The 19,657-nt window shown below is 43.1% G+C and overlaps 1 protein-coding gene across 1 annotated transcript in view; it reads right to left on the bottom strand.

Annotated features, from left to right (window-relative positions):
• Positions 1 to 3,225: 3,225 nt before the first annotated feature.
• Positions 3,226 to 19,657, bottom strand: part of LOC134455273 (uncharacterized) — a 45,961-nt gene continuing 29,529 nt past the window's right edge. Inside the window, exons 12-15 of the mRNA XM_063206296.1 lie at positions 19,433 to 19,460; positions 18,947 to 19,093; positions 7,922 to 8,149; positions 3,226 to 5,066 (exon numbers count right to left, since the gene is read on the bottom strand). Of these exons, the coding sequence (XP_063062366.1) occupies positions 4,249 to 5,066; positions 7,922 to 8,149; positions 18,947 to 19,093; positions 19,433 to 19,460 (1,221 nt within the window). The 3' untranslated portion in view covers positions 3,226 to 4,248. The remainder of the gene's footprint in view (positions 5,067 to 7,921; positions 8,150 to 18,946; positions 19,094 to 19,432; positions 19,461 to 19,657) is intronic.

Here is a 19,657-nt window from a genome sequence, read left to right on the forward strand (position 1 = left end):
TGTAGTCGCCAAAAGCTTCCGGGTTTAGCATATGGACGCAACATCGTATTTATGTCGAAGTTTGACACAAAATGATCAACCATGTCATACCTACAGCCTATTTTTAACACCCTCGACAGTTTGCGGGGGTTCGCTAAGCGCGTGCTTGCACTCGGAGCTTATTTGAAATTTACCCCTATTCATTCCCAATGGAGGCCGGAAGCCGATACGAACCAGGAAGTCCTTAAATGCTAACATGAAAGACTACAATCTACTACATGCTTCCGCGTTACTGAAGAACTCTATTGTACAGATGCTTCCGGTATGACATGAATGGGGCCAGAGAAATTGATGGGGCCAAAGAACTTGGATAACAAGTAACGAAACTCTGGTGCTTTATGGGAAATAGTCAATAGGGGGCGTTTTGAGTCACGCCTGCCATTCTGGGATGAACAGGCAGTCATATTACACTGCGCCCCATTCACCCCCCCATTCAACTTCTATGCTTCAGAAAGCCACAAAGTAGAAGATGTCTCCGAGAATTTATTGGATATCCTAACAGCCCTTTAGGAGATAATATATCCTTGACATACTCATTGACATAAACATTATCAAATGAAGGTCATCAGTTAATTATAACTATAATTATTTATTTTATTTATTATTATTGTTTTTTGTTCATACGAAGACAAACATATACAGTATATTGACATAGGCTACATACTCTAGGCTACATTAATTCTTGTAACAATATGGTTAAGCATAATATGGCTAAGTATATAATACTCTCTCTGGTAAAAGCATGGGGCCAACTGTTGCAATGGGACGTTCTATTGGCTTTCGCTTCTTGTTATCCACGTTCTTTGATGGGGGGCACCCTCCACCCTTTCCGGTCGGGCTGGCAGTACACCATCAGCCTAAGTCCCGTCAAATACCTAAGGCGCACATTGTAGTCTCTCACCCAAAAACTAAAATAACCTTTCTTGCCAGCCGAAAATGAGCAGTCTTACAACGACGATTCAAACAAATTCACTGCTATCATATGTGAAATACAGAGCATATGCCAAACGGAATCAGGATTTAGCTTGACTCGTTCCATTCACTTCCATTCAATATTTTACAAGCTACAGGCCCAAAGATCGGAAGTAGAAAGGTGTGACTTAGATGCCATACGACACAAAGTAGCCTACAACAAATCCCACAATACGGGGTCTGCTCGTTCTTCCAATGCACCATTGGTCCGATGTGTGAATATTCCGAAAATTCCCCATTGATCCTACAGCCCTTAGTGTTACAGACTTTTTAGGCCTACTCGCTAAAATGAAACCCTTTGTCCCGACAGTCCAATGTTCCAACCAAAAGCTGCTTTAGATCACCGTCACCGTCTGATATGCGCAGTGGTGACAGGTTAGGCTGTGACAGACCTGTGACAGGTTAGGTTTAGGGAAAGTTTTGGTCAAGGCACAAATTTAATACTCAGAAACATTGCAATACTGACAGGTTAGGCTTAGGAATGGTTTTGGGTAGGGCACAATTGTAAAACTTGGAAACATTGCATTAATGACAGGTTAGGTTTAGGGGTGGTTTTGGTAAGGGCACAACTTAATCAATCAGACGCCATATATGTGCTCGTCGCAGTCCATGCAACTGAAGTCTACTTGGCACTGGGGAAAAGAGGAGCAGGACATACGACCTGGGGAATTATGATGACCGACCCCAAACTGCCATTGGTCGGAACATTGAGTTGTCGGAGCAAAGGCTTTAATCATTTTCAGTTAGTGGGCTGTAGGATCAATGGGAAATTTTCGGAATATTGACGCGTCAGACCAAAGGGGCGTCGGAATAATGACATGCTACCCAATGTACTGTACTGCACACTTGAGCCAGAGAGGGTTTATGGGTATTACGAGAGACAAAAGTCCTGACTTTCTCCGGGTGGTACTGTCCACTAAGTGGCGCCAATGGAGGAGCGCAGAGGCAGTTAGAATGAATGGGGACCTGTGGAGCTCAACAATGGATGCTGCCGTTGCTTGGGAGAGAATTGGCATCATGTTTTCATTTGAATTTCCCCAAAGGTAGGATAAATTATCCTTTCAAACAGCACTTAGTTTGAATTTGCTCACTTGATCTTTAGAAAATAAACCTTTATTGTCAATATTACGTCTCGAGTGGCTTCACTCATTGTGTTTGGATTGGTCGCCCGGCTGCATTGCTGTGATCACGATTGCCGTAAAGCAATTTCGTTAGCAAAATGGGTTGTGCTCGCTCGACAGCGCTCCTAGGTGAACCCACTGTGGTTGAGCCTACCGCAAGACCATTTAACGCTCGCATTACAGACAAAATTAAATAGGACTTTGTTGTGACTCTCGACTGTGATTCCACCAGTTTCACTCCAACCACATACTGTAAATGCCCAAATTAAACTCAAAAGGGGCACAAATGATGTCGTTGTTCGCATGGTAGGCCTACCCGTGGCCTGTCTCAAAATCTACAGTCACGAAAAATGCTGTTTAAATAAACTCGCTGTGAGAATGTTTTTCATCACGGAATGCCAATAGTTGAATCAAATCTGAATATGGTATGTAGGCCTAAAGCGTTTTTTTTTTGTATGAGAAGTGCTTCCCATGACACTTGGCTGACTCGGGACAGTGATTAATTAAAGTTTTAATCCTACCTAGAGCACCTTTAATATCAAAATAAAGGGTATAGGTAAAGGATACATATAAAAATGAAGATCATGTATAAGTGAACACTTTGTCAATTTAATTACTTTACATCTCATTATGTGTATAGCAGCATTTATCATCAAATTAAGTGCATATAGGAGTCTAAAAGCGTATGTATCAGATACTAAATGTACAATTGATGACATAAAACAGCTTAAAAAATAAAGAGAGACTTCAAAACTATGTGTATAATGGCAATGAAAGTAGGCATACTCTTCAGCTTTAATTTGATTGTGTGTGTGTGTGTGTGTGTGTGTGGGGGGGGGGGTGTTGTCTTTAAAATATTTCTAAAATTATATTTTAATTTCAGAACAAAAGTAAATACCCAGACAAACAATACATGTAAATACAGTTGTTATTACTGCAATGCTAACAAATGTATGGAAAATTAGGAAAAGTCCTCAACCTTTACCATGTGTTGATTTTTTGCCATTCTACTGTACCATCAAAACAATTTACCATATGTGTTTGGCTAAAAATCAAGCATGTTCTTTTTGAAAAATAGTCTGAGAGTCTGGTGTCCATTTCCAATATCCAATACATTTATTTGCCAAGTACAATAATTGCATTAGTAAAATAAAGCATGTTTACAGAGCTCCGGAGTTTGTCATTTCATACGTCCTCGATGCCATATGCAGATCACACTTGTGATTTAGTCTGGCGTTTGCTGCCAGACAACCATCGATTCACATGATCAGAACTAAATTATTCTTGTCCACCACAGGTCTTTATATTAAGCATATTACAGACACACACACTTCTCATATCTAGTCTGTTGTTGTTGTTGTTGTTGTTGTTGTTGTTGTTGTTGTGTGTGTGTGTGCAAGTAGCCAGTCTTCTATCTTGTACTGAAGACTCAGAGTTCTATTTGTTCCTCCAGCGTCCGCCATCATTTCAAACAGCAATGGAGCAATGTAGCAATGTATCTTATCTTTCTAAGCTAGGCTACTTCAATTGTACTATATGGCAAAACTCATAAGCAGACTTAACAGCAGTGCTGCACACACAGTTGGGATGGTTCTTCAATACAGTAAAGAATCTGAGGATTGTTGTAGCCTGTTAAAATAGCACCACATACCTGTCAAATTACCTTTTATTTAAGTTTGTGAGATCAAAGGCAGTCTATGTTAATTGAAATGTTTGTCATGATTCATCCATGCCATGTGGGTTCATTGTGTTCATTGTGCCTCTTTAGTGCCGACCAATTATTTTCATCAGTTCAATCAACATCTTACATTGTGTCGACATTCCCTAGTAGAAAAGCAACAGGGGTGAACAGAGTTGAAATGTAGTGTGACACGAAGTATGAAGTTCACGCATGTAGCCTAGTATGAACACAAAAAAAACGTCTCTCATCAAAAAGTGAACCTTGTGTAGGTATGAACCAAGCTTTTTTATTGGTATACCGTTCAGCTCTAGTTTCACTCCTAGCAACCAATCTGAGATTAGCATTACATTTCAGAGTGTCCTGATGTGACATCATCAAACAGCTGGAGGCGCACCCTAGGCATTCTCTGCATGTGCCTTCTGACCTGATGCCGTTTCAGATAACTCTTGATGTGCTACACTGCTGAGGTTTTTCTCCAGTATGGGTTCGCCTAATGTGCCTCTTGAGACCTCCATTTTGGGCAAAGCCCTTTCCACATGTGGTACAATGGTAAGGTTTGTCTCCAGTATGGGTTCGCCTAATGTGCCTCTTGAGACCTCCATTTTGGGCAAAGCCCTTTCCACATGTGGTACAATGGTAAGGTTTGTCTCCAGTATGGGTTCTCTGATGATTTTCTAAGATGCTTAACTGTGCAAAGCCTTTTCCACATACACTACACTGGTAAGGTTTTTCTCCGCTATGGATTCTCAGATGACTTTTGAGATTACCTAACTGTGAAAAGCCCTTTCCACATACGCTACACTGGTAAGGTTTTTCTCCAGTATGGGTTCTCTGGTGAGCCTTTAAGTTTCCTGACATTGAAAAGGCCTTTCCACATGTGGTGCACTGGTAAGGTTTTTCTCCAGAATGGATTCTCTGATGGCAGTTTAGTTGCCAGATGTCTCTACATCCCTTTCCACGTGAAAGACACTGGTAAGGCTTTTCTCCAGTAGTACACTGGTCAGGCTTTTCCCCAGTATGCATTCCCTGGTGATCTTTGAGACGACGTTTGTCAGCAAAGGCCTTTCCACATTTGGTGCACTGGTGTCGCTTTTCACCTGTATGGGTTCTCTGGTGATCTTTGAGATACCATTTAGATTTAAAGGCCTTTCCACATGTAGTACATTGCCATGACTTCAAACCATCTGTAGCTCCAAAGTCCTTTCCACTTGCAGTTTTGCACAGTGTGTTAAATTCCTTCCTTTGTGGCCCCCCTGCAACAACAAAACAAAACAGTTACCAACACAGTTCTGTTTGAATGAATAATCATAATCTTGTTTAGTTTGTTTTATGCCACCAACCTGTCTACCTGTCATGGCTATTTTTTTGCACACCCCTACAAGGCATCGCGATACTTGATTTCACAATATACCGCATCAATTCATGACAATGTATCACAATACGTATATCTAGGGATGTCCGATATTGCCTTTTTTGCCGATATCCGACATGTCCATATTGTCCAACTGTCAATTTTCGATGCAAATATGAGCCGATACCGATATCGATATATGTGGGTTATTTTTCCTCAAAACTAATTTTGGATCACATCACATATGTCCTGTTGTGGAATTAACACAACATGCTCAATTCTATTGAATTGCCACACTGGATGCATTATTGAATGCAATATAGCTTTCCAAATGTTAACATTGTCTGTGCAAAATAGAAAATACGTTAACTTAATTTAGGGGGGAATGTGAATATAATGGTGATCATCCTGGCAGAATATGTGTTTTCTTAGCAATTTCTCATAGAATATGAAGGATAACAAGCAAACGTTTTTCACTCATTGCTAGTGACTGGCTTAAGACATTTAGTAGCAATCCTCTTTGTTTACTCTTTAACTCATTGGCTGCCAGTCATTTTCATAAAAGAGTAACCCACAGTTTCAGAGATTTTTCAGCATTTTGAGTGTTTTTGGAGGCTCACAGAAAATTGAGTGCTGTGTCTGTCAACACCATACCTATCAAAACACAGAATAGATTCTCATCTATCATCAGAAAAAAAACTCTCTCTCTCTCTACCCCTTTCCGTTCTTTCATAATCATCTGTTGAAAATAAGTGGAATTTGCCAAAATGCTCACTTCTCGCCAAAAAGCTGAGAAAACGCCATTTGAAGTAGAACTACAATTGCAAATGTTTTTGGAAGTAATGACATCGTCATCATTGACCCGTGGTCCGTTCCAAGTACAGTTCGCTGCGACATGAATCCAGTTGGACCTGTGGACGTCCCTAGAGCGTCCCAAGTAATTCGCCTTGTCCATATTAATTAGGCTATGTAGTCTACAATACGTAAACCGTAAAGGTTTAAACCGTAAAGGTTTGAGGAATTCCACAAGCTAGTTTCCAGTGTCAATTCTGTGCCTAAATATTTTCGTCATAATTATCGTTAACGATTGTTTTTCCCCTGACGACAATAAAACAATGACGGAAAAAGCAGCACGAAAAATATAACGATATTGATTTATATTTACGTCAAAAAAAAAAGAAAAATGTGACTACAATACCACCGGAGACGAAAACCAATAGGAAGCATATAATTTTCATGAAATGTTCATGATAAAAGACCGCAGATGGCTACTCACACCCTTTTCCTTTCTTTGCTCACTTAACCTGTCAAGCGCCAGTAGGCTACAGCCGCCTGAGCGCGCCTGCTCTAAGTGCGACGCAACATAGCCTACACTCAGAGCATGTTAGTCTGCGCCAATCAGGCAACCAGTCCAGTAGAGATAGTCTACCTATTGTGCAATGCACAGATTTTGCAAAATGCTTAGTTGACAGCAATATCTAACCAGCAGCCGTCTCGCCAAATCGCCGTTCATTATATGGGTCATTTCACGTAAAATTGAAAGAAAAATGTCTGCACACTTAAATCCCCTTTGTGTTCTTTTAATGATAGGCCAAGCTTTCGCTCGACTGACCTTCCTCATGACTCTTTCCTCATGGGTCATTTCACGTGAAATCAGACACTTTGGGACCCGACCGACACCGATTTCAATCATACTTGCTGTGACTGTTTAGTAGCAAGGTAGCACCCCAGAACTGCATTTGTGTGAATCTGACACCAATATTAAGGGAGAAACAGACTAGCAAAGGTTTACATATGAGGGTATAACGTGTAACTCGATTGTCGCGTGTGTTATAAAAAGTTTGGTAAACTGAACTCATTTCGGGTTGTGACTCCTCTGACATTCTGAGGACAACGAACAGGTTTAGATCATCTGGTTATACATTTTGTGCGCTCTGATGACCCTGCAGAGTCTCCACCTTCTTCTTAAAGGAGCCGCTGCCCTTTTTAACAGTCAATGCCGATTCTCTCTCTCTCTCATTAAAAATGCTGAATCACTGAGGCAATTTTGTTTCAAGAAATTTTTGATGCATTTCTCTGTATTTGCATGTACAATTTCCAGTGCTGTTCATTCTGAAATTTCAGTTTGTTATTAATGTTAATGCTTCCTTAATTTATTCGACACACTTAACATATATTGTGTGATTTTTTTTCCATCACCAAGTATCAGCATAACCATTTTCTTCAAGCCGAGATGCATTTTGGAAGAAAAGGAGATGAACTCTGGTCTATGCTCCATCTGTCAGTAAGTCACAAGACACAAGCCATGGTTTTGGTAGTGTGCATATTCTGTATGAGTCATTCTGTATGAGCCATTTTGATATAGATAATTGCAATGAGATTATTCTAGATTAAAATAAATAATCTATGCCCACCCCTAAAAAAGACACGATTTATGTTTATTTGTCTTATCGATAAAAAAAAAAGTTTGCTGATCCGAAAAATGATCCGATCCGTGGCTCTGATCCGAGGAAAGATCCGAACCATGAGTTTTTTTGATCCGTTTTAATGAGTGGAGCGACAGTTACTCAGCCACATCTATAGGCTACAATTATTTTGCACTAAGGGGCAAGAAATCTGCCAGTGTCATGGTTTGTGCAGGCTTTATTAAGTTGTGTGAAGCAGTGGGAGCTGAGAGATTAAGTGGAATGCTGGCTACCATTCGACCAACAAAGCAGCCTACGTTCATGTGTGCGGTGTGTGCTTGTGGACACTCACCAAAAGCCTCCAAAAAGTCGTAGTCGTCGTCATCATTGTCACTGTCGTCCTCGTCACTGTCGTCCTCGTCACTGTCATCCTCGTCATCCTCCTCCTCTTCTTCTTCTTCTTCTTTGTCGTCATCGTCCTCTTCTTCTTCTTCGTCCTCCTCCTCCTCCTCTTCGCCTTCTTCCATCTCCTCCTCCTGCTCCTCCTGCTCCTCTTTTAATGTTACGGAGATCTCTGCTGCTTGAGAAAATAGATCCAGTCAGACTTACAGACAAAGGTTGCCAACCTCTGGCTTAGACTAACCGGAAAACTATGTCAGAATTGATAAGCTGTTGAAAACATTTAATAGAGAAACAATTAATAGAGCATACAGTGTGTTACTGCATTGGTGGGCAATAACCACAGTGTACAGTGGTTAATGAGATGATGGGGCGGAAGAGGACCAAGGAGGGACAGGTGGAGGGACACAGCCCAGAGGAGAGGGTGACAACCTGGACCACCTACTTCCAAAAGGTAAGAACCAGCAGAAGCAGGTGAGGAAGAAGTACCATCAGTCCTCCCAAACCTGAACATCAATGATGGCCCCTTCACCCCCCAAGAACTAAAAAAAACCCACTGTGAGAGTAGGAAAGAGTGCTGGTCCGGATGGTATACCCCCAGAGGTGCTGAAGAACTGTGACCTGGACGACATCATTTTAGCGATCTGCAACCTTGCCCTGCTGCACAATTGGCTGTCTGATATGTGGTCTCTATCAGTGCCTAAATCTGGAGAGTGCCTAAATCTGGAGACCTCTCAAAGCCAGACAACTACCGAGGCATCAGTCTGACATGCATCACTGCCAAAGTCTACAAACACTTGATCCTAAACAGGGTCCGGCAGGCAATCGCACCACTACATCCCAGATCTTGGCGCTAAGGAGAATGATTGAGGAGGTGAGGAAAAACAACCTGACAGCAGTACTATCCTTCATAGTCTTCAAGAAGGCATTTGACTCTATCCACCGAGGCATGATAGTGAAGATCCTGAACAGCCTGATCTCCAAAAATTCTGTGCTCCTGGACACGGATGTTAAGGACACGAAATCCGTGTCCAGGACCACGGATTTTGCCAAAATTCCGTGCTCCTGGACACGGAATTGTTTTCCGTGCTCCTGGACACGGAATTGTTTTCCGTGATGGGCACACGGAAGTGCTTTCTATAGGCTATTACCACAGCACTGTGTTAACTCTATCATTAGAAAATACATACCAAATGCTAATCCTAAACAAAATAATGCTATAGAAATTTAAGTTGTGCCCTGACCAAAACATTCCCTAACCTTAACCTGTCATTAAAGACATATTTTTGAGAAATATCTTTTCCAGTTGGTTGCTAGGCTGTCAAACTCATATAATGAATGAAAGAAAACTAGCTGTGCCCAGACCAAAACAATGCCTAACCCTAACCTGTCAGTAAAAAATGTTTTTTTTTTAGACAAAATATTTGAAATTAGAAAAATCCTGAGAAAACACAAGACTGTGGAAATAGCCTATAGAAAGCACTTCAAACAATTCCGTGTCCAGGAGCACGGAAAACAATTCCGTGTCCAGAAGCACGGAATTTTGGCAAAATCCGTGCTCCTGAACACTGATTTTGTGTCCTTAAAGTGTTTATGAAACGAAAACAAACGGTCATTCCCATTAAAGCCCTGTTTTTTTCTGATAGCATCGATGAGACTTTGAACCCAATCATCCTGGAGGAACTTGTGAAAATGGCAACTCAAAGTGTGAATTCTGTGAAATTTGGTGTGACTAATGAGCTGGGCTGTGACATCAAAGAGGAGAGTCCCTGGTTTGCTAGTATGGCGATGTGAGAAAACAACACACATTTGATGGACCCACATCTTATAAAGGAACCAAAATTATGTTACAAACATCAGCGTGTCGAAAAACCACACATCCAACCTCATGAGAAAAAAAAACAGCAGCACAAATCTATTTCAGAGGCACTGATACATCTGCAGAAAGTGATATGTCTGACAGGCGAAGTGACGATTGTTGACATAGCCTGACAGTTCTTATGTTTATGGTTACGGTTGCTAAGGGCGCTTTGCCATGACCCAAAGATGACATGGCGTGTGTATTTGTTGACAAATGGGGGGCATTTTGATTCAATTGCGCGATATAGTGTGATTGAAATGCATAAAGGTTACATGCAAAAATATCATCAACTAGAGAAAAAACGGAGGTATTAGGCTGTTGGAAAAACACCCTATATAGCCTGAGTCCTCAGCATATTTTTAGCGTTTATCATTACTATTATTTTTTGTGCTCAAAGTCACAGGCGTTGCGTGTCCCTCAGCCTGACTCTGAGGATGAGGTGTGTCCAAACGTCAGCCACACATGCACCACAATACTAAAAACAAACAATCAACGCTTCAAAGTAGGCCTACGCTATGTGCATCTCCGTTTATTCGCTAAGCAGTAGCAGAACTTTTTCTAGGATTTTTTTGGCATCAGGGAGCATCATGGCAGGTTACAGGGGGTGAAGGGGGGTGTTCCCCCCCATGAATGAGAAATTAATTAGGGGCGCTCAAATATATATACAGTATATAAAAATAAAAGTATGAGGGTGCACCCACGGAGGTATGAGGGTGGAGCGCCCCTATTTCCCCGTTCAGAAAAAGCCCTGAGTAGCCCAGTCTGTGAGTTGGCTGTCCTCGACCGAGAGCACCACGCTGATGCGCGGATATCCTCCCAAAACCAATATATTGACCAGTTGAATGGCAATCAACAAAAAGTGCATATTCCGAGAGCATTCGCAACGGTTTGGCATGTAATGTGCATTACCCTTTCCTGAAAACAACATACAAAGCAGATGGACAAGGTAAAACAGGGGCAGTTTCAGTCTGCACGCCGGCGATGTCAATTGTTGGAACTGCTTGAGGCAATAGCATTCTCTTCAGTCGAACCATGCCCGCGACCTCCACATTTGTGGTGAAGCACAAGGGGTGGAAATGTGCCGAGGACAGCAGTGACCAACAGCTTGCTTCAAAACCACGCATTGGATCCACAGAGCCCTAGCTTGATTTAGCCTTCTCCTTGTTGGCCACAGTTCCATCATTCTTCACAGAAGAGAACTTGTGCAAAGATATTCCTTCTGTCAAGTAGCCATTTTTGCAGCTGGCACCGTTCGGCTCTCCAGCAACACACTGCTTGACACTGCGCTTTGTTTTGGTACTAGCCGCCATTGATCTGAACAAGGTGGAATGAGGTGAACTCACCCCTTCTATGTCACGCATATCATTTGCATAAAATTTGCATGTCACCAAAAAAACACTTTTTGGGAACGTTTTAACATGACTTTTAGGACAAAATATCACCCAGACAATATCCCATTTTATTCAAAAGGCTTAGAACTTTCAGAATCTGTCCTGGAAATGGTCAAATTCCTTTACTTTGTTTTCGTTTCATAAACTCTTTAACATCCGTGTCCAGTAGCACAGAATTTTTGGAGATCATGTTGTCCTGAAGGTAGGCCTGGATTTCAATTTCAATTTTCGATTTCAATTTTAATCGCAATGTTATTTTTTTCTACGATTACAAATTAGACGTTCGATGCACATTCAAAAAAACAAAACAAAAAACATTACAGTTTTCACAGACCCGTGAATAACCAATCATATCTAAACAGCACCGCACGTAACCAATCAGTTGAAAGAGAGCCACGTCAAGTTAGGTTGTGGACACGCACTTGTAACACAGTGCAGTAGGCTCTGTTGCAACATAAACAAACACACGTGTAGAGGCTAGCAGCAGCACAGTCTGTAGTAAGCCATATCTCCAAACAAACCCTCGTTATTACATTAGTTCCAAGATTTGTAAGTGAACGAGAACTCTACTAACAGTTCAACAGAAAATAAGTTGCTATTATTGTGTTGTTACTGCGTTGTGTGTGTACTCGCGATTGTTGTTTTATTGCAACATTGCGATAGCAGCGCAAGTATTTGTTTACCGTTTCCGTGTTCCATTGTGTCTCTGCTATGTTTGTATAATAGCACTTACTGCTTCTCATGCCGCGGTTCGGTCAGAGTGTTGCGGATTTGTTTATTAATGCGCTGCTCCAGCAGAGTATAGGTTACACAAGTCCGTGTAAAGTTAAAGAGCAGCGCAAACTGCTTTCCTCTGTAAGTGTAGGCACCTCAGAGTGCTCATCTGGTTCTTCTGAAAGGAGACGCGCTCCTTTTTTCTGCTACCAAACACACTCGCTGAGTTTTCATTGGGCATTGTGTACTTTGCAATCACCTATTCTTGTTAAGGATATTTGTTTTAGACAGTTATCCCTCTTGTGGTTAAAGATATGCTTTAGGCATTGATCTCTCATTTTTCTCCTTTATATTTTGTAGGCTATATTGTAAATACATATTCTTTGAGATTATCCGTTTTTGCTCTGGCCAGACAACCTGTGCAATTTCCTATTTTCCCTGGACCAGCCTTTATAAAGTCCTTTCTAGGTGTCATACCTTGCACCATTTTCACAATCCATGTGTTGGATTCATGACCTTCATGCCCCCCTCCTCCGGATTAAAAAAAAAAGAAAGAAAATAGAGATTTTATTCACATCTTGATTAAAATCGGAATCGAAAATTTTGGGAGAAATAATCGAAGTTTTTCTCATATCGCCCAGGCCTGCCTGAAGGCATACAGTATTCCCCCCAACATACTCAGAGCAATAGAGTCCATGTACGCAGGTGGTGACCACAGATTGTAAAAGTAAGGAATTTGGCATTCTGGCTGGAGTTATGCAGAGGGACATACTACCCCCCTTCCTCTTCATCATAGTCCTTGATTATGCGCTCAGGAAGGCAATCAGTGGGAGAGCAGGAACTTGGCTTCACACTATCTCCAAGGAGGTCAAGTCAATACCCCGCAGTGGTCGTCACAGACCTTGACTATGCAGATGACATCAGTTTGCTCTCCGACAACGTGGAACAAGCACAAACTCTACTGAACATGGTAAAGCTAGAGTGTGCCAAGGTCGGCCTCAGGTTAAACGCCAAGAAAACTGAGGTCATCACCAACAACATTCCACCAGAACATCAACCTCTGACTACAGCAGGAGGGACTGTGCTGAAAGAAGTCTGCGACTTCAAATACAAGAACAAGCCTGCTTCACTAGACAAAGCAACAGTACAGGTGTACAATTGTGTTTCTGTAAAAAAAATGCCATCTTGTGTGCATGTGTGTTAGTGCTGTGCAGTGAAATTACTAAGGTCAGCTGTAGTATTGTGAAGGTGTCAGGTCACCTGATTACAGCAATTGGTAGGAGCACACTCCCAGAAACTAGCCATTGTTGAGGTAATTGCTGTGGGGACCCACTAGTTTGACGCCCTCTTGGTACTTCACATGGTAATCGAACATTTCAAACAAGCGATTTAAGGTTAGGGTTAGGTTTAGGGTTGGGGTTAGGGTTAGGGTTACAGTTAAGGTTAGGGTTAGGTTTAGGGTTAGGGTTAGGTTTAGGGTCGTATGACTTAAGCGGTAAGTACCGAAAGGGCGTCGAATTAGTGAGTCCCAATTGCTGTGGGCGGTGCGAGTCACTTCACCACAAGAGTTAAATAGCCAGGCTTATGTGTTAAGGTTTAGAACAAGCCTGCTTCACTAGACAAAGCAAGAGTACAAGTGACTACAGCCAGTAAGTGTATTTTGCTGTATTTTGCTTAGTAGCACACCCCAGAAACTAGCCATTGTTGAAGTAATTGCTGTGGGCGGTGCTCATTGATTGGCAAATGCGCCCATATTAGGAAACAAGGTGGGCTTCCAGCGGCAGCTGGATAGCGGCAGCCCTCCTCGTGCTAAGACCATCGAGTGACAAGACAAGCAACTCTATCTGTGCAACTCCACCGAAGCAAGGACACGTAAGGCACATTTTTATCCCACTACTGATCTACATTGACAATGTGTTTCCAGAGAATCCCAGTAATCTGCAGAAGGTGCAGGCCTTTCAAACCCTCCGAATAAAGCAGAAACCTGGCCAACCGTCAGCCACTACAACCTAACACAACTTCAATCACCTCCTTCACTGTTGGTCTCTGGAACTGCCAGTCAGCTGTCAACAAAGCAGACTTCATCTCTGCTAACGCTAGTAGTCTCTCTGTTGACCTGTTGGCACTAACAGAAACCTGGTTGAAGCCTGAAACACAGCCACTCCAGCAGCACTGTCAGCTAACCACTCATTTTCACACACCAGTCGACTAAAGAAAGAGGAGGGGGAACAGGGATCCTTATCAACAAGCATTGGAGCTATGCCCCCCTGCTGCCTGCCAACAACTACAGCTGCTTTGAATACCATGCCATCAAAGTCACAGCTCCAATCAAGGTGTCTGTATTTGTGGTCTACCGTCCTCCAGGAACACTGGGCGACTTCATTGACGAACTGGATACACTGATCTCCTCCATCACGAACCTAGGTGGCCCCCTACTTGTCCTCGCCGACTTCAACATACACCTAGACAAGCCGTAAGCCACAGACTTCAAGGCCCTAATGAACTCATTTGACATTCAACTAGCCAGCTGCCCCCCGACTCACAAGAGTGGTAACCAGCTCGACCTGATCATGACTAAGGACTGCCAAGCGGACAACATCAAGGAAACACCAATGCATGTTTAAAACAGTTTTTTCCTTCATTTCACCACCTCCCTACCCAACCCTACACCCTTGGTCACATATAGGCGGAATCTACACAACCTGTCACACACTAGCTTTGCATCAGTGGTGGCAGATGCCTTGCCCTCAGCAAGCGTGCTCTCCTCTCTCGATGTTGACACTGCTACGGATTCGCTCAGCTCCACATTGACTTCCTGCCTCGACAACCTGTGCCCACTAGTCACTAAACCTGCAGGACCTTCACAACCGCGACCATGGCTGACAGAGACCATCCGAGCTTTATGTACCACCCCCAGAGCGGCGGACAGGAAATGGCGCAAAACCTGCAAACCATCTGACCTCGAAAAACTTAGATCTCTACTAGCCTCCTTCTCCGCCTCTGTAACAGCTGCCAAGACGATCCTCTACAACGACAAGATCAGCAACACTTCAGACCCACTTAAGTTGTTTTCTACATTCAAGTCACTGCTCAATCCTACCCCCCCCCCCCCCCCCCCCCCCCCCCACCCCCCCCCCCCCCCCCCCCCCACCCCCCCACGCCCGCCTCCCCCCCCCCTGCGGCTGCCACAGACCTGAACCCAGACAACTTTGCCACCATTTTCATGGAAAAGACGGCAAATATTAGCAAGCAATTCTGTGAGCCGCCCTCCACCCCAGAAGATACCCCCCTGGCAAAGGTGCCGACTCCTGCAAGACTCCATGAATTCACTCTCACAAGGAGCCGTCCCACTACCTGCCTACTGGACCCAGTGCCCACGAACCTTTTTCAAGACATTTCCCATACAGTTGTCCCAGCGATCACATCCATCATGAACTCCACACTCTCCTCTGGCACTGTCCCCTCCGCCTTCAAACAATCCAGGGTGACACCACTACTGAAGAAGCCTACACTGAACCCTGCTAATGTTGAAAACTGCAGACCGGTCTCACTGCTTCCCTTCCTATCCAAGACACTAGAAAGGGCAGTTGCAAAGCAGGTCACCAACTTCCTAAACCAGAATGGATTACTGGACCCAAAACAATCTGGTTTCAGAAGTGGACACTCAACTGAAACTGTGTTAGTCTCAGTGACTGAGGCTCTAAGGACTGCAAGAACGGAAGGACTATCCTCTGTCCTCATCCTACTAGACCTGTCTGCAGCCTTTGACACAGTCAACCACAAGATCCTCCTGAAGATACTCACGGCCATGGGAATCACTGGCGTTGTCCACTCATGGTTCAACTTCTACCTATCTGGACGCACCTTCAGTGTGTCATGGCAAGGGAAACTGTCTACGACTAACACCCTCTCCACAGGCGTACCCCAAGGATCAGTGCTGGGACCCCTTCTGTTTGCAATATACACCTCCTCCCTGGGACGTGTCATTCAAACACATGGGTTCTCCTACCACTGCTATACTGATGACACCCAGATGTACCTGTCGTTCCGTCCAGAGGACAACACGGTATCGGCATGCATCTCTGCCTGCACCGACTTGTCAACATGGATGAAGGACCACCACCTTCAGCTGAACCTGGCCAAGACAGAGCTCCTGGTGATCCCAGCTATAGTCGCTCAGTCACAACATCAACCTCAAGATAGGCTCCACCATCGTGACCCCAAACAAAGTCACCAAACACCTTGGCGTCATGATTGATGATGAGCTGTCATGCTCCAACTACATCAACTCAGTCACCCGGACGTATCGATTCCAGATGTCCAACATATGGAATATCAGACCTGTGCTGACACAATATTCTACACAACGACTGGTCCAGGCCACGGTCCTGTCCCACGCTGACTACTGCAACTCACTCATGACAGGTCTACCTACTTGTGCGCTAAAACCTCTGCAGATGATCCAGAATGCGGCGGCACGCTTGATATTCAATCAAATAGGTTTTAAGCCTATGCACGTCATTGATCTCTGTATAGATATTAAATATATTTCTTTTATATTTTGTATTTATCATATACTGTGGAGGCTGCCCTGTAGCCTCGGCTTGGACTTGAGATGTTCTCTCAGACGTAGCAAAAAAGTGCAGTTCCAGTCTGAAAATCCCTTTGGGGTTCTTTCCCGTTTATTGCAACAAAAAAGTTTAAAGGCCGCCTCTCAACGTCATTTCATTAATATTGCTGTGTTCCCCACTGTTATTGAATGTGTTACGCATTGGTCCCATTTTAAAAAAACATTCTGGTTGCTTTGTTTCAAGCCGTTTTTGCAAGCTAGCAAGGTGGCTTGTGGAGAAACACAACATGATCTCCAAAAATTCTGTGCTCTTGGACACGGATGTTAAGGACACAAAATCCGTGTCCAGGAGCACGGATTTTGCCAAAATTCCGTGCTCCTAGACACGGAATTATTTTCCGTGATGGACACAGAGAAGTGCTCTAACTATACTCCCACAGCTCTATGTTTCCACAGTCTTGTGTTTTCTCAGGATTTTTCTAATTTCAAATATTTCTTATATAAATATAAATAAAATAAATATAAATATATAAATAAAACTATATATTAATAGTAAATAATAAATAAAATTTCTTACTGGCAGGTTAGGGTTAGGAATTGTTTTGGTCTGGGCACAGCTAGTTTTCTTTCATTCATTATATGAATTTGACAGCCTAGCAACCAACTGGAAAAGGTATTTCTCAAAAATATGTCTTTAATGACAGGTTAAGGTTAGGGAATGTTTTGGTCAGGGCACAACTTAAACTGCTATAGCATTATTTTGGTTAGGATTAGCATTTGGTATGTATTTTCTAATGATAGAGTTAACACAGTGCTGTGGTAATAGCCTATAGAAAGCACTTCCGTGTGCCCATCACGGAAAACAATTCCGTGTCCAGGAGCACATTTGGCAAAATCCGTGCTCCTGACACGGATTTTGTGTCCTTAACATCCGTGTCCAGGAGCACAGAATTTTTGGAGATCAGGCTGAGAAACAAGAGGGTGTTCCGGGTTTCTTGTGGAAATGCGTCTCTAATTGGCTCAGTCCTCCTCCTGTCCTCGGATAACTTGTAATGGGAAACAGAGTCGCCACTTCCCCGGGTGGTACTGCACAATAGGGGCGCCAATGGAGGCGTACAGGCTCCATTCAGGGCTGTGCTCTTTCGACAGCGACCCCTCGGCGAGCTGCAGGCACGGAGCAACCAGAGTGGGCATGCTGTATGTATGTATGAGGCTTTGTGCTTTGTGTGTATCTGAGAGTAGCAACCATCTGATAGCTAAGCTAAGCTAGGTTTTGGGCCACCAGACGTTGCTTGTTTTGAAAACAAGCAGAAAAAAATTACTCAACATGTTTTAAGAAAAATGGGTTGACATAAACCTTTGTGGGCAACGCCTTTTTTCGACGTGACGCAACACAGAAAAGTTTTCGTGATTCGCTTGTTTCTCTGCATTATTTATGTCAATTGGGAAACACCGGAAAACACAGCCAGGCAAGGTGACACACCGCTATGAGAGCCTTGCAAGTGAGTTTAACTTGGGATGACCGTCTGATTTTCAAAAGGAGTGAGTAAAACTGTGTTTTATCGGAAGTTGGCCTTTAATACAAAAATAACTAGTTCACCATTGTGCTGTGCATTTCATCATGCTGTTAAAATGTGCTGGCTGGATCCACACGGCTAGGGTAAGAACCGCGTGTTTCCCCAGTCCAAGCCTCATCAACTGTAATCACAGGCACCTGTAATTATACCTGCTAACCTATGTGACCTACGCTTAAGTGAAGTGCTCCCCCAAGTGGCTAAATCTAAAACTACATTAAAACCTATCCATAAGTGAGACTAAAATGGCTCCAACATATACGTTTATGAAAAGGTGGACGGGAGTGGTAGGAATGATGTGGGACTGGAGACGTCGCCTTTCGGGGATATACCTTAAGCTTAAGCAGTCGAAGGCGACTGCACAGGCCTAGTTTTAAAATGTAACTTCCTGAAGTTTAACTAGAATGTCTGGTTCCTTCAACATCAACTTGTACACCTCCTGCTACCCTTTGATTTGTCAGCAGGGCTCTGTAACAGCGTTTATTTAGAGCCCTGCTTGGCAGTACTTGCATTATTTCAATTTAGAGTCCTGCTTGTCTACATTTGGCAACACGGCATTATTTCCTCAGATCCTTCAGGCTCTTGCCTCAGCCAAGCTCTTGTCTCAAGACTTCAGGAGAGTTGTTCAGCTGGTGAATACGTCAAGCATCAAGAATACATCCTTCTGGTCCAGCACAGCAACACCATAGCAGAGCATGTTGGTGAATACATCAAGCATCCCCACTGGCACAGTACAGTAGCATTAAGCTGGTGAGTACATCAAACATCCCACTGGTCCAGTAAAGCATGTTGGTGAATACATCAAGCATCTCACTGACACAGTACAGCAACATAGAAGCAGAGCATGTTGACATTGTCAGGAACTCACCTGTTCCTGTCAAATCCACATATAGATTATTGGAATCTTTTAGTTTGACGTCCCTTAGAGGTACCGGGCAGTGGGAGGAGAATGCTGCATCCACACGTTCTAGAACACTGGACTCTCCTTCCTCTTCTTTCACTTCCTGTCTCAACTCTACAAACCAAACGCACAAGATCTGTTACATAGGGTGCATCCTCATGCTCCACAATGCACCCAGATCCAATGAAGTTAAGTCTCTTTTCACAACAAAGTTTAATGTGAAATCAATGTGGTTTTGATATTGACATAGTTTTTAATAATACTTAATACACTTCACAGAATTCGGAAGACACTAAATAACTAAATGACCACTACTACGTTCTCCACAAGCAAGACTCTATTTCGTCTTACTCTGATCATTTGGTTTTCGCAGCTAATCTGAAAGAGTAAGTAAGATATTGCGTTAATGGCTCATTGCAATTGTTGTAATTTGAAAACCATCACACCACTTACCCATGGTCAGCTGGGTTCCAAATAGTGGCTGCAACAGAATACCGTAGAGTGATTACCATGATTAACATGAATAAAGATACACACATCACCACCAAAGAAATGTGACACTGGGCACGATCGTGATGAAGCAGTGATGCTTTGCTAGGCAGTGGGCATGCACACTTTGCCAATTTGATGCATTCTGGTTAGAATTTTTCTTCTAATGGGCTGTATGACATTAATCGT

Source organism: Engraulis encrasicolus, chromosome 1 (assembly GCF_034702125.1).
Source record: "Engraulis encrasicolus isolate BLACKSEA-1 chromosome 1, IST_EnEncr_1.0, whole genome shotgun sequence".
NCBI classification, from domain to species: domain Eukaryota; kingdom Metazoa; phylum Chordata; class Actinopteri; order Clupeiformes; family Engraulidae; genus Engraulis; species Engraulis encrasicolus.